The sequence below is a fragment of the Cololabis saira genome, chromosome 17 (assembly GCF_033807715.1).
Source record: "Cololabis saira isolate AMF1-May2022 chromosome 17, fColSai1.1, whole genome shotgun sequence".
NCBI lineage: Eukaryota > Metazoa > Chordata > Actinopteri > Beloniformes > Belonidae > Cololabis > Cololabis saira.
In genome coordinates this window covers 11871849-11893533 of record NC_084603.1, presented here as the reverse complement: position 1 = coordinate 11893533, position 21685 = coordinate 11871849, and the positions used below count along the sequence as shown (strand labels likewise).

The 21685-nt window shown below is 42.5% G+C and overlaps 1 protein-coding gene across 1 annotated transcript in view; it reads right to left on the bottom strand.

Annotated features, from left to right (window-relative positions):
• The window catches only part of cdh23 (cadherin-related 23), a 230210-nt gene that overhangs the window by 68184 nt on the left and 140341 nt on the right, over positions 1 to 21685 (bottom strand). The window contains exons 13-21 of the mRNA XM_061745915.1: positions 15131 to 15195; positions 14676 to 14913; positions 12283 to 12388; positions 9960 to 10087; positions 7638 to 7710; positions 6617 to 6733; positions 6181 to 6293; positions 5826 to 5933; positions 334 to 523 (exon numbers count right to left, since the gene is read on the bottom strand). Of these exons, the coding sequence (XP_061601899.1) occupies positions 334 to 523; positions 5826 to 5933; positions 6181 to 6293; positions 6617 to 6733; positions 7638 to 7710; positions 9960 to 10087; positions 12283 to 12388; positions 14676 to 14913; positions 15131 to 15195 (1138 nt within the window). The remainder of the gene's footprint in view (positions 1 to 333; positions 524 to 5825; positions 5934 to 6180; positions 6294 to 6616; positions 6734 to 7637; positions 7711 to 9959; positions 10088 to 12282; positions 12389 to 14675; positions 14914 to 15130; positions 15196 to 21685) is intronic.

Here is a 21685-nt window from a genome sequence, read left to right as displayed (position 1 = left end):
GCGCCACAGTGATATACAAAGACAAACACATCCACAGACACACTTGATTACATGGAAAAAAAATATGCATGAGGTTATTTATTAAAAACAGTAAAAATTACAATTCTTGATCAACAAGTTACTTAAGCCAAGAATCGGCGAACAGCTAAAGCTGCGTGACCTGATTAAGTAAGCTGAGTGAAACGGTGCACAGCAGTTTACATATAGGTGGTTTAGGTCCCTCTCTCTCCTCCTTTCTCACACACACACACACACACACACACACACACTCACACACACACACACACACACACACACACACACACACACACACACACACACACACACACTTACGGTCAACAGCTGAGATGATGATGGTTCTCATAAGTGCTGCGTCGGAGGACTTTGAGCTCTCCCTGTCAAGAGTGACGCCGCTGGTGCGGATCTTTCCTGTTCTGCTGTGGATGGTGTAGAACGGGTTTTCTGGACTGATGCTGTATGTAACCGTCCCGTTTTCTCCGTTGTCAGGGTCCACAGCCAACACCTGGAAAGTCAAAGGAAAGGGGGGGAAAAAAAACTTTCTATTTTCACTGTATCACAGAAGTTATACTTGGTGCTTTAAGCACAACTTCAAGCTGTGGGGACAGATATGATTTACAACGGGAGGATGGACAGGATAGAAGAAGGGGAGAATTAAATAAATGAACGGGAAAGAATAGGAACCGCGGAAATTGTAATAGTGCTGATAATAAGAACGCCCGTTCCCCAGCCCACGAGCATCTGCACATCCAGCCCGTCCAACTGCTTTAACTCATCAGTCAACTTAAAGAAAAAAGAAAAATGGCAACAGATTTCTTTCTTTTTTTTTTTTTTTTTTGGGACAGAAAATGGCAATGGGTGATAAATGTGTGAAGCCGGGAGCCCAGCTAAAACACTGCTGATTTTTAAAGAGCTGATTAATTATTCAGTGTGCTGACTAAAATGCTGGAAACTGGTTAATTGGTCATTAGAGGAACAAAGGCTTTGCAGGTGTTTAATTATTAAGGAGAAATGTTAGGCAGCCATCTCGTCTCATTGATTAGCAACTACACAGACAAGGTGGCTGATATAAGTTGTGGAGTACTATCTTGGTCGGGGTCCATTCAACTTATCCATTCTGGCCTGCGAAAAAAAAAACACATTAAAAAAATGGTGAGCAAATATATTAGCTCTGTCGAATGAACTGTGGTCCGAGTGTTGCTGCAGAGTGGCAGAAAAAAGGTGTTTTTAAAGGAGATGCCGGAGGATGCTCGCTCTGTGTGTGTGTGTGTGTGTGTGTGTGTGTGTGTGTGTGTCTGAGTGTGTGTGTGTGTGAGTGAGAGAGAGAGAGCTGAATGTAAGAGGCATCAGTGCTGATAGTGGGACGCTCTGAGGTTTGAGTGGGTTGATCCTTGCACTGGACACAGCAGCCAAATTCATCGGCTCACTGGACACCTCCAGAAGGACTCAGCAGGTGGCTTCTTGTCACCATGGAAACACTGACTAGACCCCTAGACTGTACGGCTAGACTGAGGCGACACCGGGGCCAATTACAGGACTTTAAGCCTGGGTGATCAGATTCATAGAAAAACGGTCAGAAGGGCAACAGCAACTGTCCGCTGAGCAACACAGGCACATTGAGTATGCATTGTTTTGCTGGACACACCGTGAATGAAGTCAACTGAGAAATACTTACTAGACAGCATGTATAAGTGGAAAATGTACTTATATCTTCGCAGGGAAAGATTCATACTTTTATTTATTTTTGCTTCTCCGACTCTCCAGTTTTTACTCTGCAGCGCAGGTTCCTGCATCTTTTTCAGCCCAGCAGCTGAATAATTTGCAACGCATATGACTGCAGGCTATATTTTAATTAGCAATCAGACTCCTTTAATTACACTTAGTGACGCCTCTTTAATTAATGGACAATCAAGTCTTAATTAGCAGCAACACAATGCCAAAGACAGCAGCAGGACAAAGAGGGAGTTTGGGGGTAATGCTGGAGTTTACTTTGTGATAACCTGAGCAGCTATGGATATCTGTCCATCAAATATGGGGAATATTCTGAAGAAAAGACTATTTTACATACCAGGACATGCCAAAAAACATCTTCTGGTCATAACCAGTACTCGAGTTGTAAAAAAAAAAATCAGGGGGGATGGTGGATTTTATCATATGGGGACAGATAATTTGTGCTGATTACAAATAATATAATATATTACAAATAATAGCACTGACCAAAACAACTGCAGAAATACTGCAGGAATGACATAGCAGCAGTTAAATGCAGCCTTCTGTAAGCTTTAAATATCCACTGGGCTTACATCAAATACATCAAAACACAAAAATAAAAAACAGTTTTCTGAACTTATCAATATGACTCTGTCCTTCACAGGATAAGAAAATGGATCACTGCAAAAACTCAAAATCTTAACAAGAATATTTGTCCTATTTCTAGTTAAAATGTCTAATTTTACTAAAAAAATCTCATTACACTTAAAACAAGACTCATCACTGGAAAAAAACAACAATTTTCACTTGTTTCAAGTAGATTTTCACTTGAAATAAGTAGAAAAAGTTATTTTTCTGGTGTTATTTTTCTGGTGATGACTCTAAATGTTGAAATAGCAGTAAAACCACATTCATTGATGAAATGACATAAGGGATGGAAAGGGGGGGTGGCAGTTTTACAGGGGGGATGATTTGGACCGTTTTTATTTCAGGGGGGATGCCATCACCCCTCATCCCCCCTCAACTCCAGTACTGGTCATAACTACATCTTAATATGAGGCAACTCATTGGAGCTACCTCGGGAAACGAAGTACAGGTAAGCTGCATTTTATTCTTGTTCTCACCCTTCTTCAGACTTTATTCCAATGACTCTTGTGGGTCTATTCAAAGAGCGAGAGTTTCTCGCATCTAACATGCCTTCTTGTTCCTCGCTTGCATAGCTCACTTAAAGCTGCAGCCGGGAACCGAAAATCTAGTAAATTTGAACTCATACAACATGCATGCCCCTCACACTTTTTATTCCCAGTGTGGCGCGTTGCAGCTTCCTCTCTTCCAGGCCTCTCTCCGGATGCTCCGTGCTTCTCATTGTGGAAGAGATCTGCTCTTAGTGGCTTCCTTTTCTTCTGGTCTGCCTCATGGGAAGCTGTTCAGCATCATGTTCAGCATCATGCATGCCAATTTTCTCCAATGTTAATGCTTTCAGCGCCACATGCTCCAAAGGCAAAAGCAAAGCTGTTAAGCGGGCTGCTTTTAAAATCTGCCGTCCCCGAGGCCGACGTTTCCCCCGAGGTGGCGGTGGTGTAACCTCTACTAGAGGATTCGGCTGGGTCTTTGTCCTCTTATCTCCTGTGGAAGTAGTAACTTTAATAACTGTCTCTTCTTCTGGGATTTCTGCTCTGGAAAATTACTTTACGCACTTCCTCACTTGATCTGTGCACGGCTGGTCTTCCTCACTCCGAACCCCGCTAACCTCCCGCCCCTCAGGACTCCTGGAAGTGCAGTTCCCGTGCAGTCTGGGGAGCTGGGTCCTCTTTCCTGTTGCCGGAATACTTGTTCCCCTCATTCGGGTTCTTGAAGGAAATGCTGTCAGTTTGGTATCAGGGCATTCTTTGATAATGACAGTTTTGCAGATATTCGACCATCGGATAGTCAGAGGTCTTATTCCAGATTTGTGGGATTTTATGAACTCTATTCTACAGTCGCCCCCTGCTCGCTCTGGGGTTTATATTACCATAGCCTCTGTGGTATTTACACTTTTTAAAATTCTTTGATCCCGACCGATGGTAGGGCACCTCTCTTTTGGTTTATGATTTCAATCCCACGAGAAGACATTGGTTCATCTCCAAGCTCTGCAGCCACTGCTCATCCTGCAGGTTTGCCTGTCGGCCTGTATTCTCTTCATTCCTTAAGAATCATAGAAAAATCTGAAGTTTTCCTGCAGTGGCCATCTCCACTTTGAAACCTCTGGGATGGTGGTCACGTGCAGCGTTTCAGCGCTACATTGATCTTCTCATATATTAAATCTTGGATGAACCAAAACTAATGAGCTTGTGTACTTTAATTGACCATTACTAATACGGTATTATGTCAGGTAGTTGCACCGCAAACACATTTATAACCTTCTATTTTGTTAGATGTCTTCCTTTATTGCTCTCAAGAGGCTATAGTCCTTTTGTGTTGATCCACTTGTTTGGAAAGACGTCATGCACGCCCGCCGATAGGGGGGACAAACGGGTCTGTTGTCCCGGGCCCAGGGTAGGGGGGGGCCCAGAACTGGGCCCTCATTAAATTATTATTATCTTTTTTAATTCTCATTAAATTATGGAATCATTTTTCAAAATGTTTCAAAATATGCCTATTTGTGGAAAACATATGTAGTATTTGAGTTACATAAAAGCTCATTTGTTTTCTTCCTAATTCAACCGTTAGAATGGTCAAAATGTCCGATCAGCACAAGTCCGGTGCCCAGAAAAGAAGAGAAAAGAGAAGAAGAAAATAGAGGCCTCAGAGATTCTCTACAGAAATATTTAAAAAAGGATGGTGACGGTGAAGCTGGAATTAATAAAGTCAGCGTAGAGCAAGGTAAGAAACAGCGCAGCCAACGTTTACCAACCTTGTAACTTAACCTAACTGGCTAGCTCTAATGTTAACGTCCATTAGCTTGTATAAAAACCTGAAGAGCAGAGGGAGAGGAGAGGAAGAGGGAGAAGGAGAGATCCGGGCACAGGGGGGCCCATCTTAGATTATTTTGTCCGGGGCCCAGTCAGGACTGTCTGCTGGCCTGCCTCCTGGCTGCTGGTGCCGGGTGGCACCAAGCAGTTCATCACTAGATCATATATTCCTCCGTGACGCTGTCGTCGGTGGGAATGGCCTCAAGGCAGCTGGTGCTTGGCACACATATCTCTTGAGTTTGCACATTTCCATTCTTCCTTTGCATTTACATGCAAGGATTGTATTTATTTATTTACTGTTGCATATTTTGTGTGTGTGTGTGTGTGTGTGCCAGTGTATGTGTGTGGAAGGGGGGTTAAGTTATGATCATTACCCCCAATATCTCTATGAATGCCTTAAAAGTGAGTATTTATTAGATCAGAGCCAAAACTCAAGTGTCTTTTCTTTATGAAAGCCTTTAAAGTCTTCATTGCATGCCCTGTCGTGACTGAAAAGAAGAAATTACACCCTCAAAGGAGCAACAGGACATGACATATTACACCACTTCATCATTTATTCATCAAAAAGTAAGCCAAACTGCATAAACAGTGTGTGTAAAACTAAGTCCTTCCTGCTTCCACAGTAGTTAAAAGGTTAAATAACAGCCAAAGTGCTGACACAGAATTCATCTAATTTTAAGACCTGCCAACAACCACACGATTGGTTTTATTTTTTTCATCACGTCCTGAAAAGCAGCTGGGATAGTCTCGAGCCTCCTGTAACCCTGTGCGAGACTGAAGTGGGTAAAGATAATTGATGGACGATGTCCTGAAACATAAAACCTCAGAATTGAAGGAGTGCACATGCCGTATTCATGCACGTGTCACATTTCAGCAGGTATTTGGCTTTAAACATCTTCAACTGAGGACATTTTTGTAGTCAAAACAATTTTAAAACTTCCATAAGAGTGCGTTTAAAAAAAAACAAAAAAAAAAACATATTTGGTTACCAAACTCTGGAAACTCATCTTGAAAGGTTAATTCTAACACTGAATGTAAGTCCATAATAACATCTAGACCTACAGAGTGCTTACCCACGTCACCGTTTACTATTAACGTCATGGCCACATCAGTCAGGTAGAGTTCAACAGGTCAGACTGCACTTACAGAGATAACATCCGTGTTTATGGGACTCATCTCCACCACGTTGGCACGGTACGGCTCATCTCGCCACACCGGAGCATTGTCATTGATGTCAAGGATGGTGATGTTCACCTAAATTAGAAATTAAAAAGGAACCGTTTATAACACAATATAATGTTAGTTTTTTTTTAAATATTAAGTGTGTTATTAGTTACCTTTGGTCATAATGTTTGTCTGACCAAATAATCTTGTTAATGATACAGTATAAAATACAGTACATTATGATAAAATGAGAAGGCTTTAAAATCTTTTGGACTAATGACGGAATAGCGTGGAAATACAACTTTTTTCAGATCAAAGAAGGCTTTGAACTTGTTACCGTAGCAATGCCGGTCTTCTGCTGTGGTCCAACTCCTCCATCAACAGCTCTGACTATCAGGATGTACTCCGACTTCTGCTCTCGGTCCAGCAAGGCGGTGGTGGTGATCTCACCTGCAACATAAGTGGCATCAAGGAAAACGTGCAACAAAAAAGAAATGCAGCAACACTGCCACCAATGAGAAAAACAAGACCAACAAACAAACAAGTCTGCATACAGACTAATCATGGTAGAGTTTGGACAACGTGAAAGCCAAGCTCTGTGCACTTCCCCCATCAATGTAAAAGTCTGAAGAAAAAGGTAAAGGAGGCAGAGAATCTTAAGTGTTTTCTTTACTATCGGCTGTGACAGCAAAAAAAAGAAAAGAAAAACATGTTATGGCTACATCTATACTTTTATGAGACACATCTGCACACGCACACACAATCGTACATACCTGAGCGTGAGTTGAGACGGAACTGAGACGAGCCCTCCAGGGAGTAGATGAGTGAAGCCTGGCCAAACTCCCGCGAGGCGTCCAAATCAGTGGCGTTCACAAGCACCACCGTTGCCCCTGTAGCGAAACAGGCGGAGGCGGGGTGGGGGGGGGGGGTGACATCAAGAAAGTTACAACTTGCTGAGGTACTGGAGAAATGTGAAGTTTAGTCAAAAAGAAAAGGAAAAAAAAGAGAGACAGTCAGAGACGAGCTACAGGAGACAGACTGGAATGTTAGTCGCAGAGCTAATGTGTTCACCGCCCCCATCCACAGCAACACTGATGGCAATGAGTGGGTTTATGGATTAGTGGATTATCAGCTTGTTTGGCACAGCTCGAACTTGGAACAGGGTTGTTCAATACCCAGCCTGGCACAGGGATGAGATGCTAGCCAGAGCCACAGGGCTCGCCCTGGGCGCCGTGTTGCAGTACAAGCCTTCGGCCTCCAGCTCAGGGCCAAACACTTTCAACACAGACCTCTAAAACCTCAGCCTGGGTCCAAGCTGCTCAGCTAAGTGCCCTTTTAAATAGGGTGCAAAACATAAAACATGTCCAGTGTCTGCGGGAGCTCAAAGAGAGAAAGGGGCGACTGAATATCCCATTTCCCTCCAGCGACTGTAAACTAATCTATTGTCTGCGAAGAAAGAGCTCTCTAAATGCATGTGTGAGAATGAATGTAACAGCCACTGATTTCCCTTGAATGTGCCATATTCTGACAGAGTATTTCAAAACATTATCAAGACAAAACAAATCATGCAGTTCAGGCCAGAGGAAGGAAACAAAAAAGGGAAGAAGAGAAACATACCCTGAGGAAAGCAGATGTTTGTTGAATATAACATCACGGAAACTCACGTAAGCGGCGGCAAATATGTGCCAGAGATTGTTTGAGTCGTGTCATGTCGTGCCTGAGTTCTGTATTGGTTGTGAAAAGATTAATTTGTATTTTAGCAACTAAACCAACCCTGTGTATGAGGTGACTCACCGGCGATAATGTTCTCTGGGATTTTGACGATGTAAGACTGCTGGCTGAACTCGGGTGGGTTGTCATTTTCATCCTGGAGGAGGTATAAACATCAACAACAGCTCAAGTCAACGTGCTAAACAATGAGAAAAATGTAAATTGGCTTTAAAAAGAAGAGCTAAAAAGGGCTACAAACTGTCACTGCACAGTAGCACTGAGATTAACACATTTGAGAATTAGGAGACAAAGAAGAACGACAATGTTTCTAGTCATAAACCAGTGATGGTGGTATCTCCCCTATGATGTCAAATAAAATTGCTACGGACCACTTTGTTTTTAAGGCCACAACCAGAACATTTTAATCATTTTGGTTCCTGTGTTTGACAAAAGCAAATGCATTTCACTAAAATATTCTCTTCTGGTGTCCAAGAGCTTTCGTAGCTTTGGAGCCACATTTGGAGAATACAGGAAGTGGAAAGATGCACAGAATGATGCGGATATTAAACTAAAGAGCTGTTTGTATTGATAGGTAAGATTAGTATTGAAAACGCTATTGTTAATGTCATTATCTAATACAAAAGGCGAACTAACAGGAATAAATAACTGTAACAAGGAACAGGATATCCTTAAAAAAAAATAAATACAAAAAATAAAAACATATTCACCCTCCACCGGCATTCAAATGTCTCACAACCTCCCACTCATGAATAAGTCTGTATTTCACACCAACACATCCAGTTGTGTGGCTATTCACAGAGAAGCTCCCCACTGTGTGTGCAGCTGAGAAATGTTAACAACAGTCACTGCTATCATTATCTATTTGGGCTCAGTGTTACACTGGTGCAAAGCATTGTGAGAGTGAGATGCTGCCAGCTACTGATAAACCCCTGTGGTGTGAGTCACGACACGGTGGAGGACGGAGGAAGAGAGACAGACAGAGAGAGGGAACAGTCCCCGTCCGTTTTAACCGTCTTTTACTCAGTGTTTCTCCCTCGTGTAGGATGTGCATAGATTTTCTTACATTCCTTGCATGCAAGAGTGTCCATTCTCTTTGGCCATGGATGTCTGTTCTGGGAAATGAGTCTAACGTCTCAAAGATTATTTACAAGCTTTGGATGTTTAATATGATGCGTTTTAACTGTCTTAACGAAAGGTCAAGATTGACATTTTTGCATTTAAAAACACACACTTAAAGATGCGTAAAGATATTGTTGTAATGTGTCAATATAATCTGAAATAATACAAAACCAGGCATCTGTTGTAATTTCAGATTATTTCAGTTGCTGAATTTTAGGTGTGTGAAAAGGGCGGTAAAATCCAGTAAACGGCTAATTTTCAAAATGTTAATTGTAAGTAAAGGATGTATGAAACATTTCCTCTGATGCTTTACAATTAAGACTCTCCAAAAAGACCAACTTAAGAGGCAAAATCAGTGATACATAACTGCAATATTCACTATGATGCAGCCACTGTGAGCATGCAAAAGATTAATAACGCTGCAACGCAAAAGACTGCTAAATGACACTGGTAAAAAGGTCATATAAATCAAAACTGCAAGGTGGGATTACAAATAAAACATTTAGCATCAATCATGATGCACACGGACGCACAATGTCCATGGGCATCCTGGTCATACAGTATGGTTATAGCTCCCAATGCCTCTAATAGAAAATCTGAAAGAAAAAGAAACGAGAAAACAAACACACAGCAGAAGCACAACAACAAGACATGCTTTTTTCTATGTACATGGAAAAAGAGGACAGAATTGCCAATTAAGTGGCATCATGCTCCAGGGAAATACTCAGGAAAAACCATGCAGCTACAGTATATGTTGTTGAATTAGAGCTAAGAACCTTGCAAAGAGTATGATTTTTTTTCTTCCATTTTACAAGTCCTAAATACATTAAAACAGATCTGATCCACTGAGAGAGTGAGTAGACATCTGTGATCTTTTTCCATCTTACGAAAGCTCAGATAGCTGTACAGACTTGATACAACTGTTAACAACGCTGTGGCGGAACCAGGATCAAAAAGTACTGTTTTACACAGTGAAGAAATATAACCCAGTATGTAAATTACAGAAAATAAATAAATTCAAATTTGGAGATTCTGATTCGGAAGAGACTTATTACATAATTTAGGAGAAAAATACACTACCTAGAAAATTATTATATATTATATCCAAGTTCAAATTACAAAGAGTAAAAATTCTCTATAATAAATTCCAGTCCGGGTTAAGAAAAAAAAAAATAGTGTCCCAGAACCAAGATGGTTGGATAAAGACACAGGCTTGGGCCTCAGTCGTGTCTCATTACAAGGCGTGTGCTGCAGGGTTTTACTTACTATCACCTCCACTGTGACAGGGACGGTGCCGTTGAGTGGTGGGTTTCCCCCGTCTTTGGCCATCACTGTCAGATAGATCATCCCTCTGGGGATCTTCTCGTAGTCGAGCGGCCTGGTTACACTGATCACTGGTGCAGGGATGACGGGACAGGCAGGGTGAAGACAGAGCATGTTTTATTTGTGACCTGCAGCGACCTCAACCCTCGCTAAATTCATGTCAAATGGCAAATAAACACAAACCAGGTTACGCGCCTACGCAAATGCAGAAACAATTATTTCAATAATATATGTAATATTCTTTGTAGATAGCATAATATCATAATAATCTTATCAAAATAATAATCAACAGGCAAATAAATTAATATATCTATGGAGTAAATCCTGAAACACACATGTATGCAAACAATCTTTTCATCTGGAAAATTTAAAACTTCAATAGTAATCTTTAAGGTGTCAAAAGTATTCACATTCATTACTCAGGTAGAAGTATAGATACTAGAGTTTAAAAATACTCCTGTAGAAGTTGAAGTATCAACTCAAGTTTTTTACTCAAGTATAAAAGTACTGGTTTCAAAACTACTTAAAGTATAAAAGTAAAAGGAATGTAAGGGGGAAAAAAGCCATTAAGGACAAAAGCCATTGAAAATGAATGCATCTTAGTATAATGCAAATATATTAAAGAACCATATACGGTATGTGTACTATTGAGCATTAACATGTGTTTCAGAGAGCAGCAGATATGATGACTAGTTGCCTATAAGTATTGTAATGGTGCAAAAAGTCAAACTTCAGAGGCATGTTATCATTTATCCTAACCTTTATTGGAATGTACATCCAAGTTTAGTTGCAGGAATCTGAGGGAACGGATGTAAGAACAAAACTGGACAAGAACATCTGAAACAACCACAACCAAATTCACTCTATCTGGATGGAGCAATTTAACTGGATAGTTTTTTTTAAAATGCCGAAATGAAATAGAGTAACAAAGCTGTTTGTAAAATGTAAGGAGTAAAAAGTACAGATAATTGCGTGAAAATGTAAGGAGTAAAAGTAAAAAGTCGTCTGAAAAAGAATTACTCCAGTGAAGTATAGATAACCCAAATTTCTATTTAAGTAAGGTAACAAAGTATTTGTACTTCGTTACTTGACACCTCTGCTTATTTAAGGCTACTAGGAATGCCACATTATTTATTTATCCTGGTGGACATGGATAATGTTGTGTTTGCAATGTGCTCTGCAGCAGTACTTCAGATGTCTTTGTATCTTTTCTACTCCCTCTTCACTTATTATGCAAATCATTTAACTCACACTGCCAATAAAGCTGTTGCCATACGTTTCATTTCATCATTACTGTTGTGAGACAATGAAACAGGTCTGAAAATGTGAGAGAAAAGCAGCCCATTAGGAGAACATGGCAACCTCCTGTCTCACTGTCGGGGCATTTGGCAACCACTGCTCTCCTCTAATGAAATGTTTATTTTTAATGCATAATGTCACCTGACAAGTCCACCATCTCTGTGTAACATCTGTGTGGTGGTTTCAGCACTTTCTATGTTGGAGTGGAGGCCAGAGTTTCCACTGCTGCTCCCCTCTACCGCTGACTGGGGGAATTTGCTGCAGAGATAAGCGTACCTGCAGCAGGACCGACTCCACTCTTGCAGAGTTACAGTAAAGATGTTGGTTTTATAAGTCACTAAAACATTAATGAGAAAAGTAGCTAAATGAAGTGATAAATCTGCCAGTTTAGCAATGCTGACACCGTGCAAGTGGTTGTATGGTAACCAGTCAGTCAGCCAGACATGATCACGGTGCTGGAGACGACAGTGATGAGAGTGAACATGAACCGCCTACTCTTCAACAAGATGCATTCACCCATCCATAAAACATTTTTTTCTTCGTCTCATCTTATTCCTGTCATACGTGCTCTCACGCAGCATTGAAAATGCACGTTAAATAGGATAATATGCTCATGGACACTGCCGCTTGTCTGACTCAGTCAGATAACCATGCCTGCTCATTTGAATGTTAAACACTTAAATGAAAAGAACTGGGAAATAAGTGTGACATTTGGGAATGGCAGCTTTCATGTAATAATCAAATTTGACATTGTTAAGTCAAAGTCTCTGGAAATTAATACAAATGTATTCATCAGTGAATGTATTTTCTTTAAAATAGACATTTTATCCATCGTACTATACTGATGCTTTTAATTTCAGGATCATTTTCATAGATATATTTATTTATTTCAGGAATTTATATATCTAAAATTGACTTGTCTCATCAAACATAAGAGAGGAACTTTGCTCCACACAGGTGAGGATACCTGCATAGCCTTCCACCATGATGATGCTGAAGTAATCTTGAAAGGCTGAAGCTGAAGTGATGGTGTACGTCAAGAAGTTGTTGGGTGGAGAGTCCTCGTCTGTAGCCTGTGGGTGGGCACACATGGATGGCAGAATGGGGGATGGGAATGCTTTTAACATATGTCTCAGTGACAGACAACAGCCCACAGAGGGAACAAGTTTTGAGAGGGAGACACAAAGACAGACTCCACCACGGCAGATGCTGCAGCAGACAGTGCTAATATTTTTATGTGGATGTTTGCACAGTGTGGACGAGTGCGAGTCTGAGCATGTGTGTGCAGCCAGGAAGCTGTCAGTCAGTGGTGGCATGTAACTGGACAGATTAAAGCTGGTTTTTGGCTATTAGTGGTTCAGGCGTCAATACTGGATGAACACCAACTGAGCCCAGACATGCCAAGCAGGAACAGGACCATGCTTTGCAGGCCTAATCCACAACATCAACTAAATTGATAGCACCCCCTCATTATTCTCAAGTTGGCAGTAACCTAAACACAAGTCCTCCAGTTCCCCCGCGGGGAGTTTGCCGGGCCTCACGGGCATCATTAGAGACTGGACAGGTTGTCAAAAACTCTCACTTGTATCTCTCTACAACAGGCATATTTCTTCTCTTAGATTTAATGCCAAGGCGCAGAGTAAGCAATACCTTTTCTTCGCCCACAACTTCCTAAGCAGTGGCTTTCTCTTACAAGCTGTCTTCCTAAATAAAGTTTCAACAGTTTCACATGATAAAGTTAAGTCCTACTCAAAGGTAAGAGGAGTCGAGGGCCAAAATAAATCAAAGAGATGAGTGGCAGAGGAGTATGAAAAAATGAAAAAAAAAAAAAGGTTTAGCTTTTAGGTGGCGTAACCGCTGTCGTAGGAGGCACAAACCTCCGAGGCAAGAAGTCTTTGTTCAGCTGGCAACGTTCCCTCTTCTTGCACCTGTTTCAGTTCTCAGTTGTTCCCCCTTTCTCCCTCTGTTTTCTCAGATTAGTAATGTGTGTGCCCTTTTGTTTAAAGTATATAAGTTCTCGGGCAAACCGCTGACACACAAAATTGTGTGTCTGCCCCCCCCCCAAAAAAACCCCCCGGGTGGCGTATTAATTTCGGCAGCGTTTAAGGTTAGCTCAGAATAATCAAACACGGGGAGCCAAGCGTTGAGGCCTGCCGTCGCAGCGTGCTTTGGCAGGGTGAGCCTCCAGGGAGGCCATTTTTTTCTCTTCTGGGTGCAGCCAACGCAAACGCTGAGCCATTAGTTACCATTGTGCGCGTGTACCTCTGCCTTTCGTGTGGCAGTGACTGATGGCTAACACATGAGTCCGACCTGTTTTCTTCTTGGATACAATGCACAGAAACACTGTACAGCATGGTCAAAGAAACACTGTGGAAACAGGGAGGAAAGACGGAAAGAGCAGAAACACCATACGCTAATGAGTGTGAGGACTGGTGAGAGGGAATCTTTGTAGTTTTATGTAAATGCTGTAAAGACAGTATGTTTCTATGAACATAATGAACTAGGGCTGGGCGATATATCGAGATTTTAATATATATCGATATATTTTCAAACGCGATATGGTACAAGACAATATCGTTTATATCGAGAATTTTTTTTTTTTTTTTTTAATTTTCTTTTTTTTATGATTTTGATATAGCTTATTTTGTGACAAATTGACTTGAATGTTTTATTTGAGATTTGCACAAATGTTTAGTTATTTGCTGTGGAAAAGTCTGCCTGTTACTGTCTACATTGTATTAATTGCTCAGTGTATTTTAATTTAATTGTTATGCAGGAAAGGGATATTTTTATTCTATTTTTATTTCATTTGTTTTATACATTTTGATATTGCGCAGACCTCTGTTAATAAAGGTACCTGTGTGACATTTGGCACGAGGCATTGTATTAAAACTGACTGTTTTTTTAAGGGTTTGCCTCCGAAAAAATGAAGCTAACAGAGATGCTAACAGAGATGCTATGCTATAATGCTTTGGTGGAAACCCCAATTATGGCACAGAAAGAATATCGATATATATCGAGTATCGCCATTCAGCTAGAAAATATCGAGATATGACTTTTGGTCCATATCGCCCAGCCCTATAATGAACCAATTTAGACATGTTGGAGTCACCGCAATGGTGTAAATCAGTGAAACAATTTAAATCAATAACATGTTTCCAAAATCTTCAGTGCATCTCATTTATTGACTACCATCAGGTGTTATTATGTAGAACTTCTTCCCATTATGAACTATGATTCTAGTATATTTGGTTAGATTGCAGTAGAATATGTCACTTTTGAAACTAAACTGTACTTTTTGGCCATAAATGTGTTTGTTTCCAGGTCTGTTTCGTACGCATGTGTTCAGTCACATCTCACCCGAATGCGTGCCACAGACTGGACGGTCTGTTCGTTCTCGTTAAGCGAGCCCACGTACGCCTCCTTCTGAAAGAGCGGCGGATTGTCGTTGACGTCCAGCACATTGACTCGGATCCGTCCGGTCGTCTCCTCTCCCCCGCCGTCCCTGGCCAGCACCGTCAGCGTGAAACGGCGCATTAACTCATAGTCAAGGCTGGCCTGCAGAATGACCCAGCCTGTTTCATCGTCCAACGAAAACCTGCAAGGGAAGTGAAGATAAAGGTTGATGGAGCGTATGAAAGGGGGGGGGGGGTCTTCTCATTATTGATGATTCGTCTTATGTTCAGAGCAGTTCACGAATATTTAAAACGACTCACAACAAATGAAAAATAGTGAAGTTAACAAGGCTGTAAACTGTTTATTTTATTGCTTAAAAGATTTTTAGAAGATTTTTTTAAATATGAGTGTGAACTTACTGGTCAGGTTCGTCACTGAAATAGTAACGCACAGTCCCAAAAGTGCCTGCATCTCCATCTGTAGCCTGGATGGAAAAGAAGAAAGAAAAAGAAGAAAAAGAATAGCCTGTTTTTGTTATTGAGCCAGGGTTTTGCTTCACATTCAGTTTCTCTTTGTTTCCCTAGTTAAGGTTTCAAATCAATGTCCAACGTTTTATAGTCCTGCAGGACCAGTTGTTGAAATGTTTGTGAGAGAAAAGAGAAATCATGTTTTATGTGTATTTTACGATGCTATGTCAATGTTTTGGTTTTGAAGCATGTCAAAACAGAAAAAAGAAAAAAAAGACTTTAATGACAACCAAATAATTCCCAAATTTGATGGCTTAATTAAATCAGAACAGTGCATATCTTGGCTCATTGTCTTGATTACGTTATATCTCTGCATACACTTATGCCTGTGTAAGCGTCTGCTGGTGTAAATGCATAAGATCATCTGTCATGACAGTGTTTTGCTCCGTTTCCCAACTTTCTCACTCAGACTCAGCTGTCTGTGACTGTATGATAAAACATGAAAGCCATGCTTCCCTCTCTGGAGGTGTTGATTGGATTAAGTCTGATGGGAGACGTGATACATTTTCCTCGCCCACATGACCCACCACTGCCTTTAAAGCACCAACAACTGTTGTCATATTTTTTGCTGATAAAAGCAGTGTCAGAGAAATACCACAAAGAGCAACACTTTCAGGAATCTTGTACTTTATAAAATGCCACATTAATGCAATCTGTCTTTGTGAACACACACATGCCCGCTTGTAGAGACTTGCTCATAGGGCGCTGTGACGGTGCTGATGGATCGCAGATGGAGAAGGTGTAATAGAGTTTCACTTCAGTGGCTCTGCAGTCACTGGAAGGGCCAAACTTGAGAAGTCTGCAGTCCCCTCAGTCCACCACAATGCCAGTCATAGTGATTCACCGACACCCTGGTACTAGTCTTATGTCGTCAGCTCGTACATGTGTGTATATGTGTGTAGACCAGGGGTGTCAAACTCATTTCACATCGGAGGCCACATACGGCCTCGGTAGATGTCAAGTGGGCCGGACCATTAAAATGATACCATACATGCTATATTATAGCATGTATGGAAGTCGCACTCAAAATATAATGTCTTTCCTTTGTTTTGGTGTAAAAAAGCGCAAGAACATTAGGAAAATGTTGAAATTCAATGAACATTCCTTTTACAAAACATTTCATGGAACACCTCATATTTCCTTAGACAAATTTATCATTCACATATATGCATTGCAACTGATCCCACTGATTGTGTAAAGGCAGAAAACTTTAACAATTAATTGGTATTGAAAAATATAGAAATGCACTTTAAGATTAAATGAGATTTATAAAGAAGCAGATGGCGCATTGATACCGCTGTTGTCTTCTACTCTGATCAAAACAGTGCGCCCCCCTAGCGGATAATACATGAATTGCATCTTATTAAAAATTTGAATTCCATGTCTTTTATGCATTTTTTCACTTTTAAATTATCCCACGGGCCTGATCGAACCTCCTTGGGGGCCGCTTCCGGCCACTACACCCCTGGTGTAGACTGTATACGTTTTCCGATGCGGCTGTGACTTCAGACTTATGCTATCAGCCTGATTTAAGGTTATAAAAACAAGCACATGGACTAAAATATTAAGCTTGTGTGCTGTCAGTGTGACCATCTTGTATATTTATACATTTACATGCAAATCTGTGGGTGCTCATTTGATGCCTCACACAAACTGAGCAACTACTGCAGGTTTCATGTTCTCAAGTTAAAGCCCACACGGTCACAAACGGTTTACCAGACTGCCCTGGTTAGCAAGGACCCTCATGTTTTGCACCAAAGCAAACTAGAACTCCAGTCAAGTTCATATATGAACATTTGCATTTTCATCTGTTGTTTTTTATGACCTAATTTAATGCCACTCAACTCTTTCTTATCCTCTGTTTCTGCATTCCAAATGCAATTCTCCACCTCCATTACCTTTTCCCTTTTGCTTCTGTCTCCTCTCTGCGTCAGAGCTCTGGCTCCAACTCCTCTGTCTCTCCTCTCCTCTACATATCTCCACGAGCACACCCTTGCGCCTAAATGGCTCCCCCCTCCCTTTGCTCCCAGGTGAATGGCGGGCCCATAAGTGCTGCAATGATAGCAGCAGGGGTGTTAGCGTGACAGCTATCAAGACTGTGACAGGAGTGAGGCTCAGCCTGGTAGTTAATGCTGCCTCCGCCTCCACAGTCGAGCCCCTCAAACCGCAACGACAGACAGACAGGGACCGAGAGACGGATAAAGAGAGAAAGATGTAGCCAAACACCCTCCTCCGCCTTTCAGCCATTCACTGACCCGCTCCCTTTCTCCCAAGAAACAATCACCATGACAGGATGACCCAGTCACTTTGCCAAGTGCTTGCCAAAGACTTTCAACTCCAGACTCAGAGGCCCTCGGCAGATGGACGGTTGAGATTTATACGTGCAGGGATTTTCTGTCATTTCCCTCCCTGGGTCCGAAGCCATGACACCAGGATATTATGCATTTGCTCTTTGTCCCCATGGTAACTTACATTTTTTATAGTGGGGGAATCAGAAGTGATGGAAAAGTCAGAGGCAAGGGACACTGAGAAAGGGAGTTAGAGTAAGATTTAATGAGGAAAGAAAAGACGTGGAAATCAAGCTGGACGTGTCCATCTTACAAATATTAAGCCAAACATTTAAATAGTAAACATGTTAACGGGTTAATAAAACATCCATCATCAAAAATAAGGAGGAGGCAGGTGGACATAAATACCGTATTTTTGCGACCATAAGGCGCACATATTTTTTTTTTAAATGTGCCGGGCGCGGTGAAAAGAGAAGGGGGCGGGTGAAGCCTTGAGTTGCGACGTGAATGAAACCATCCACTGAGCTGTTTAATGCGTAAACAGAAGATGAAAACTTTTAAGGATTTGCTTGATGTGTAAAGTGAAATAAAATACAATCAAACTAAGTTTTGCTCTTCTCTATTTAAATAAGCACACTTGTGTGTGTGTGTTCTGCAGCGCGCGTGTGTTTTGCATGTCGGAACCGAGGAAGCACCTGCCGTGGGTTTGCGGGGTCCGATCGCCGCATCCCCGGGGTAGATCCGGCTGAAATGCCGGTGCTCTTTCCCCGGGAGCCCCTACTACCAGTGCAGGCGGGCTCCTCCGGTCCCGGCCGGTCGGAACCGGTCACTTTCCCCGGTTAAAGCCGCGTGATGCGCGCTGCTGCAGCCCGACTTCCTGGTTCCCCAAGCGGGGTCCGATGACCTGGTTCCCGGCCGCTTTGCGAGAAGGGATTTCTAGGGTACGTCTCAGGTCGGATCAGCTTCACCCTCCGAGATTTCCAGCCAAATCTGTCGGTTACAAACCCGGTACCGGATCTCCGACATGCGCGTGTGTGTATTTCGCGGCGTGAAACACACACATTCTCATTTATGTGGTGCTTGCCTGGCGCAGCTGATGGACAGAAACTGTATGGGGATTTTTAAAAGAAAAACTTTGCATAAGACGTTTCCAGCCGGAGTCATTATAAGGACGAATGAAAAGGGGTGGCTGGATGAAGGGATGATGATCACGTGGCTGAGACAGGTCTGGAAATTCAGACTGGCGCAGCTGAATTAGCGGAGCTCGTGTCGGATACAACCCGGTACCGGCTCCCCAACAGCTCGTGTGTGAGCGGGACCCGGTCCAGCGCGAGGGAGCCGACGGGGAGCGGACCCGGTCCAGCGGACCCGGTCCAGCGCGGGGGAGCGGACGGGGAGCGGACCCGGTCCAGCGCGCGGGACGCGGGACCCGGGACCCGGGACGCGGGACCAGCGCGGGGGGGGGGCGGACCGGGACCCGGGACCAGCGCGGGGGGGGGGGGGGGGGGGGGGGCGGACCGGGACCCGGGACCACCGCGGTCGGGATCCGCAGCACAACGGGGTATGAAAAGTTTACTCTTGTGCTTGCCTGCCACGCTGATGGACAGAAACTGCCACCGATGGTGATTTTTAAAAGAAAAGCGTTGCCTAAACAGACTTTTCCAGCCAGAGTGAAATGAAGGGCTGGAATGGATGAGGAGATGATCAGTGGCTGAGACAGGTTTATGTGCAGCGACCCGTGGTTTTTTTAAATTCTTTAATGCAGAAACAGAATATGAACCTTTGAAGGGTTTGATTGATGTGAAAAGTGAAATAAAATATCAAACTAAGTTTTGCTTCCGCTCTATTTTTAGCGTGTGTGTGTTTTGCAGCGCGTGTGTGTGCAGCTCCGTCTCTGTAGACCGCGCCTTTTGGGTTGGTGTGCCGTATGTGTGTTTTAAAACCAAAAATTACACACAAAACTGAGGGTGCGCCTTTCCACACAGTGCGCCATATGGTCGTGAAAAAAAATCATATGAAAGAATGTTATCATTCTTTCTCTTCTATTACTGTCAATAGTCTAAAATGCTGGAACCAAAAATGGCATTAACATTTAACATTGAGCCTCTCCAGAGGCGAGTATTTCCACTGGGCTCAGGATCAAGGGACTCAGGTAGCAGCGAGTCAGTGCTCTGATCAAACTCGAAACTAAGTTGTCAAGAACTTTCTGCACAAACAGTCACAGAGCTGCTGATTGCCAATATAAACTCTGCAAACCCCAGGGTCCTCAGGCAGTAACTACAAAAGAGAAATTAGTTCTCAGTTGACCAGTTTGGTTAAATGATGTGTTTCTTCCCATCAGAGGGGTGAAGCCAGCAGGCAAACGCAATTTTGCGTGCATATGTGTGCGCGTGTGTGTGTGTGTACTTGGACAGAGATGTGTGGTCCCTTCAGATTCATTCAGTTTTGATGTAAAAGCACCAGAACCACTTACAGTATAAGCATGCATTTAAACACTCAACTGCTTTCAAGAGAAAGGAAATAAAAGGTGATAGAAAGACGGTGTAAGTCTGGGTACAGGTATACGTGTGTGTAAACTTGGGTGGGGACGGGGAGGGTACAGCAGCAGATTATCAGTCCATCTATCTCATGGACTGCGAGGGAGGTTAAAGCTGCATGGGCTTCTCTATCTTGAGCGAGTTGGAATTTGAATTGATTGGCTCCTAAAATTGCTTTTTCTGCAGGAGCTTTGAAAGGCTTGGAAAAGGAAACCAATTACTGGCTGCCAAAGCATGCTGTCAAAATAGAGATGACCCCAAGTCCAAACACAGACAACCTTCTCTGTCTCTTTGTTGCACACCTAAACACAACCACATCACAGATAACAAATAGACTCACGCATGCACACAGTGAAGATGTCCAGTTTCTGACAGTCACTGTGATGGAGAGAATGATAAATGCTAGGTTGTCAGGTTATCTTCTTTTGCTCTGCATAGCTCTTCTCAGCTTCTTTAAAGGTATGCTGTTTCAATCTCACAATTTCTACATTGGCGGGAAAATTGTAATGCCATTCAAGTGCGCTACAGCAGTAGTGTGTTTTTGCATAAGGTGCTTCGTATCTTATGTGGCACATTATTTGCTGAAAACTGAGACGTCCATTACATAATAACATGAATTTGGGTCAGAAGGGCGGAGATGTTTAGCTCCTGCTGCACCCTTAGGCTACAAGGGAAGGTACCAGATGAGACACACGCCTCAGAGTTTATGCCACCAGCTTCTTCTCATCAGAGCTGATCTGCTTGCTTATCATCAGTTGTTATAGGTTGACAAAATGTGCTCTCACGTCCGCGTGCGTACCTTTTGGATTGCTGCAAATGTTCTTTTTGTTCACACTGGGAACACTAAAGGAATTAAAAAGATACTGCTGGTATCTCCGATCAATACTAAACAAACTTTGATACCACACTTTAACCTATCCACCATGTTCCCAGTTAATAATTAATAATCACCACCTTGGATCAAACAGAACCTGCTTAGGCTTCGTGGGAAGAGTGCAAGTTTTACTGCAGACACTTCCACGTGGTCAACGGTGAGTTTCCATTAGCAACTGCTTTTTTCTCCTCTAAACCGTTAACAAGCAGGTGTGAGTGGTCAAAGCAACTGCTGTCCGCTGACAAGATTGAGCTGCCTGTTTCTATTATCTCCTGACCACCCAGAAAAACCCCATGAAAGAGCAAACCGGAGAGAGACGCACACGTTTAACAGTTTTTTAACAATGAGTCCCACAGAGTGGCAATGATGTCGTTACTGCTCTGAAGGTTTCCCAGATAAATTCTGCTGTTTTATTATTCCCCGCTTCATGCAAAGCTCTTGAAAAAAAATAACCAAAAAAAAAAAAACTGAGAAAAGAAAACAAGGTGGGACAAAAATGATTGAGTATAAGGCTGTATCTGGAGTTGGAGCTGCCAGTGAAAAGACTTAATTTGAAGCTCTCAGTGGCTGGCAGCTTCACTTTGCCAGCAGGCCTTGGTCCTCCATCTCTCGTTGTGATTCTGGCCTCAAAGATGAGGGACTGAGATCAGTGTAGGAACGGGGAGGATGTGGAGAATAATAATAACTAGTGAGGAGAACGGTATGAATGCAAAGATGAAGACGATGGCTGGCCTTTGTGTTCAGGGAA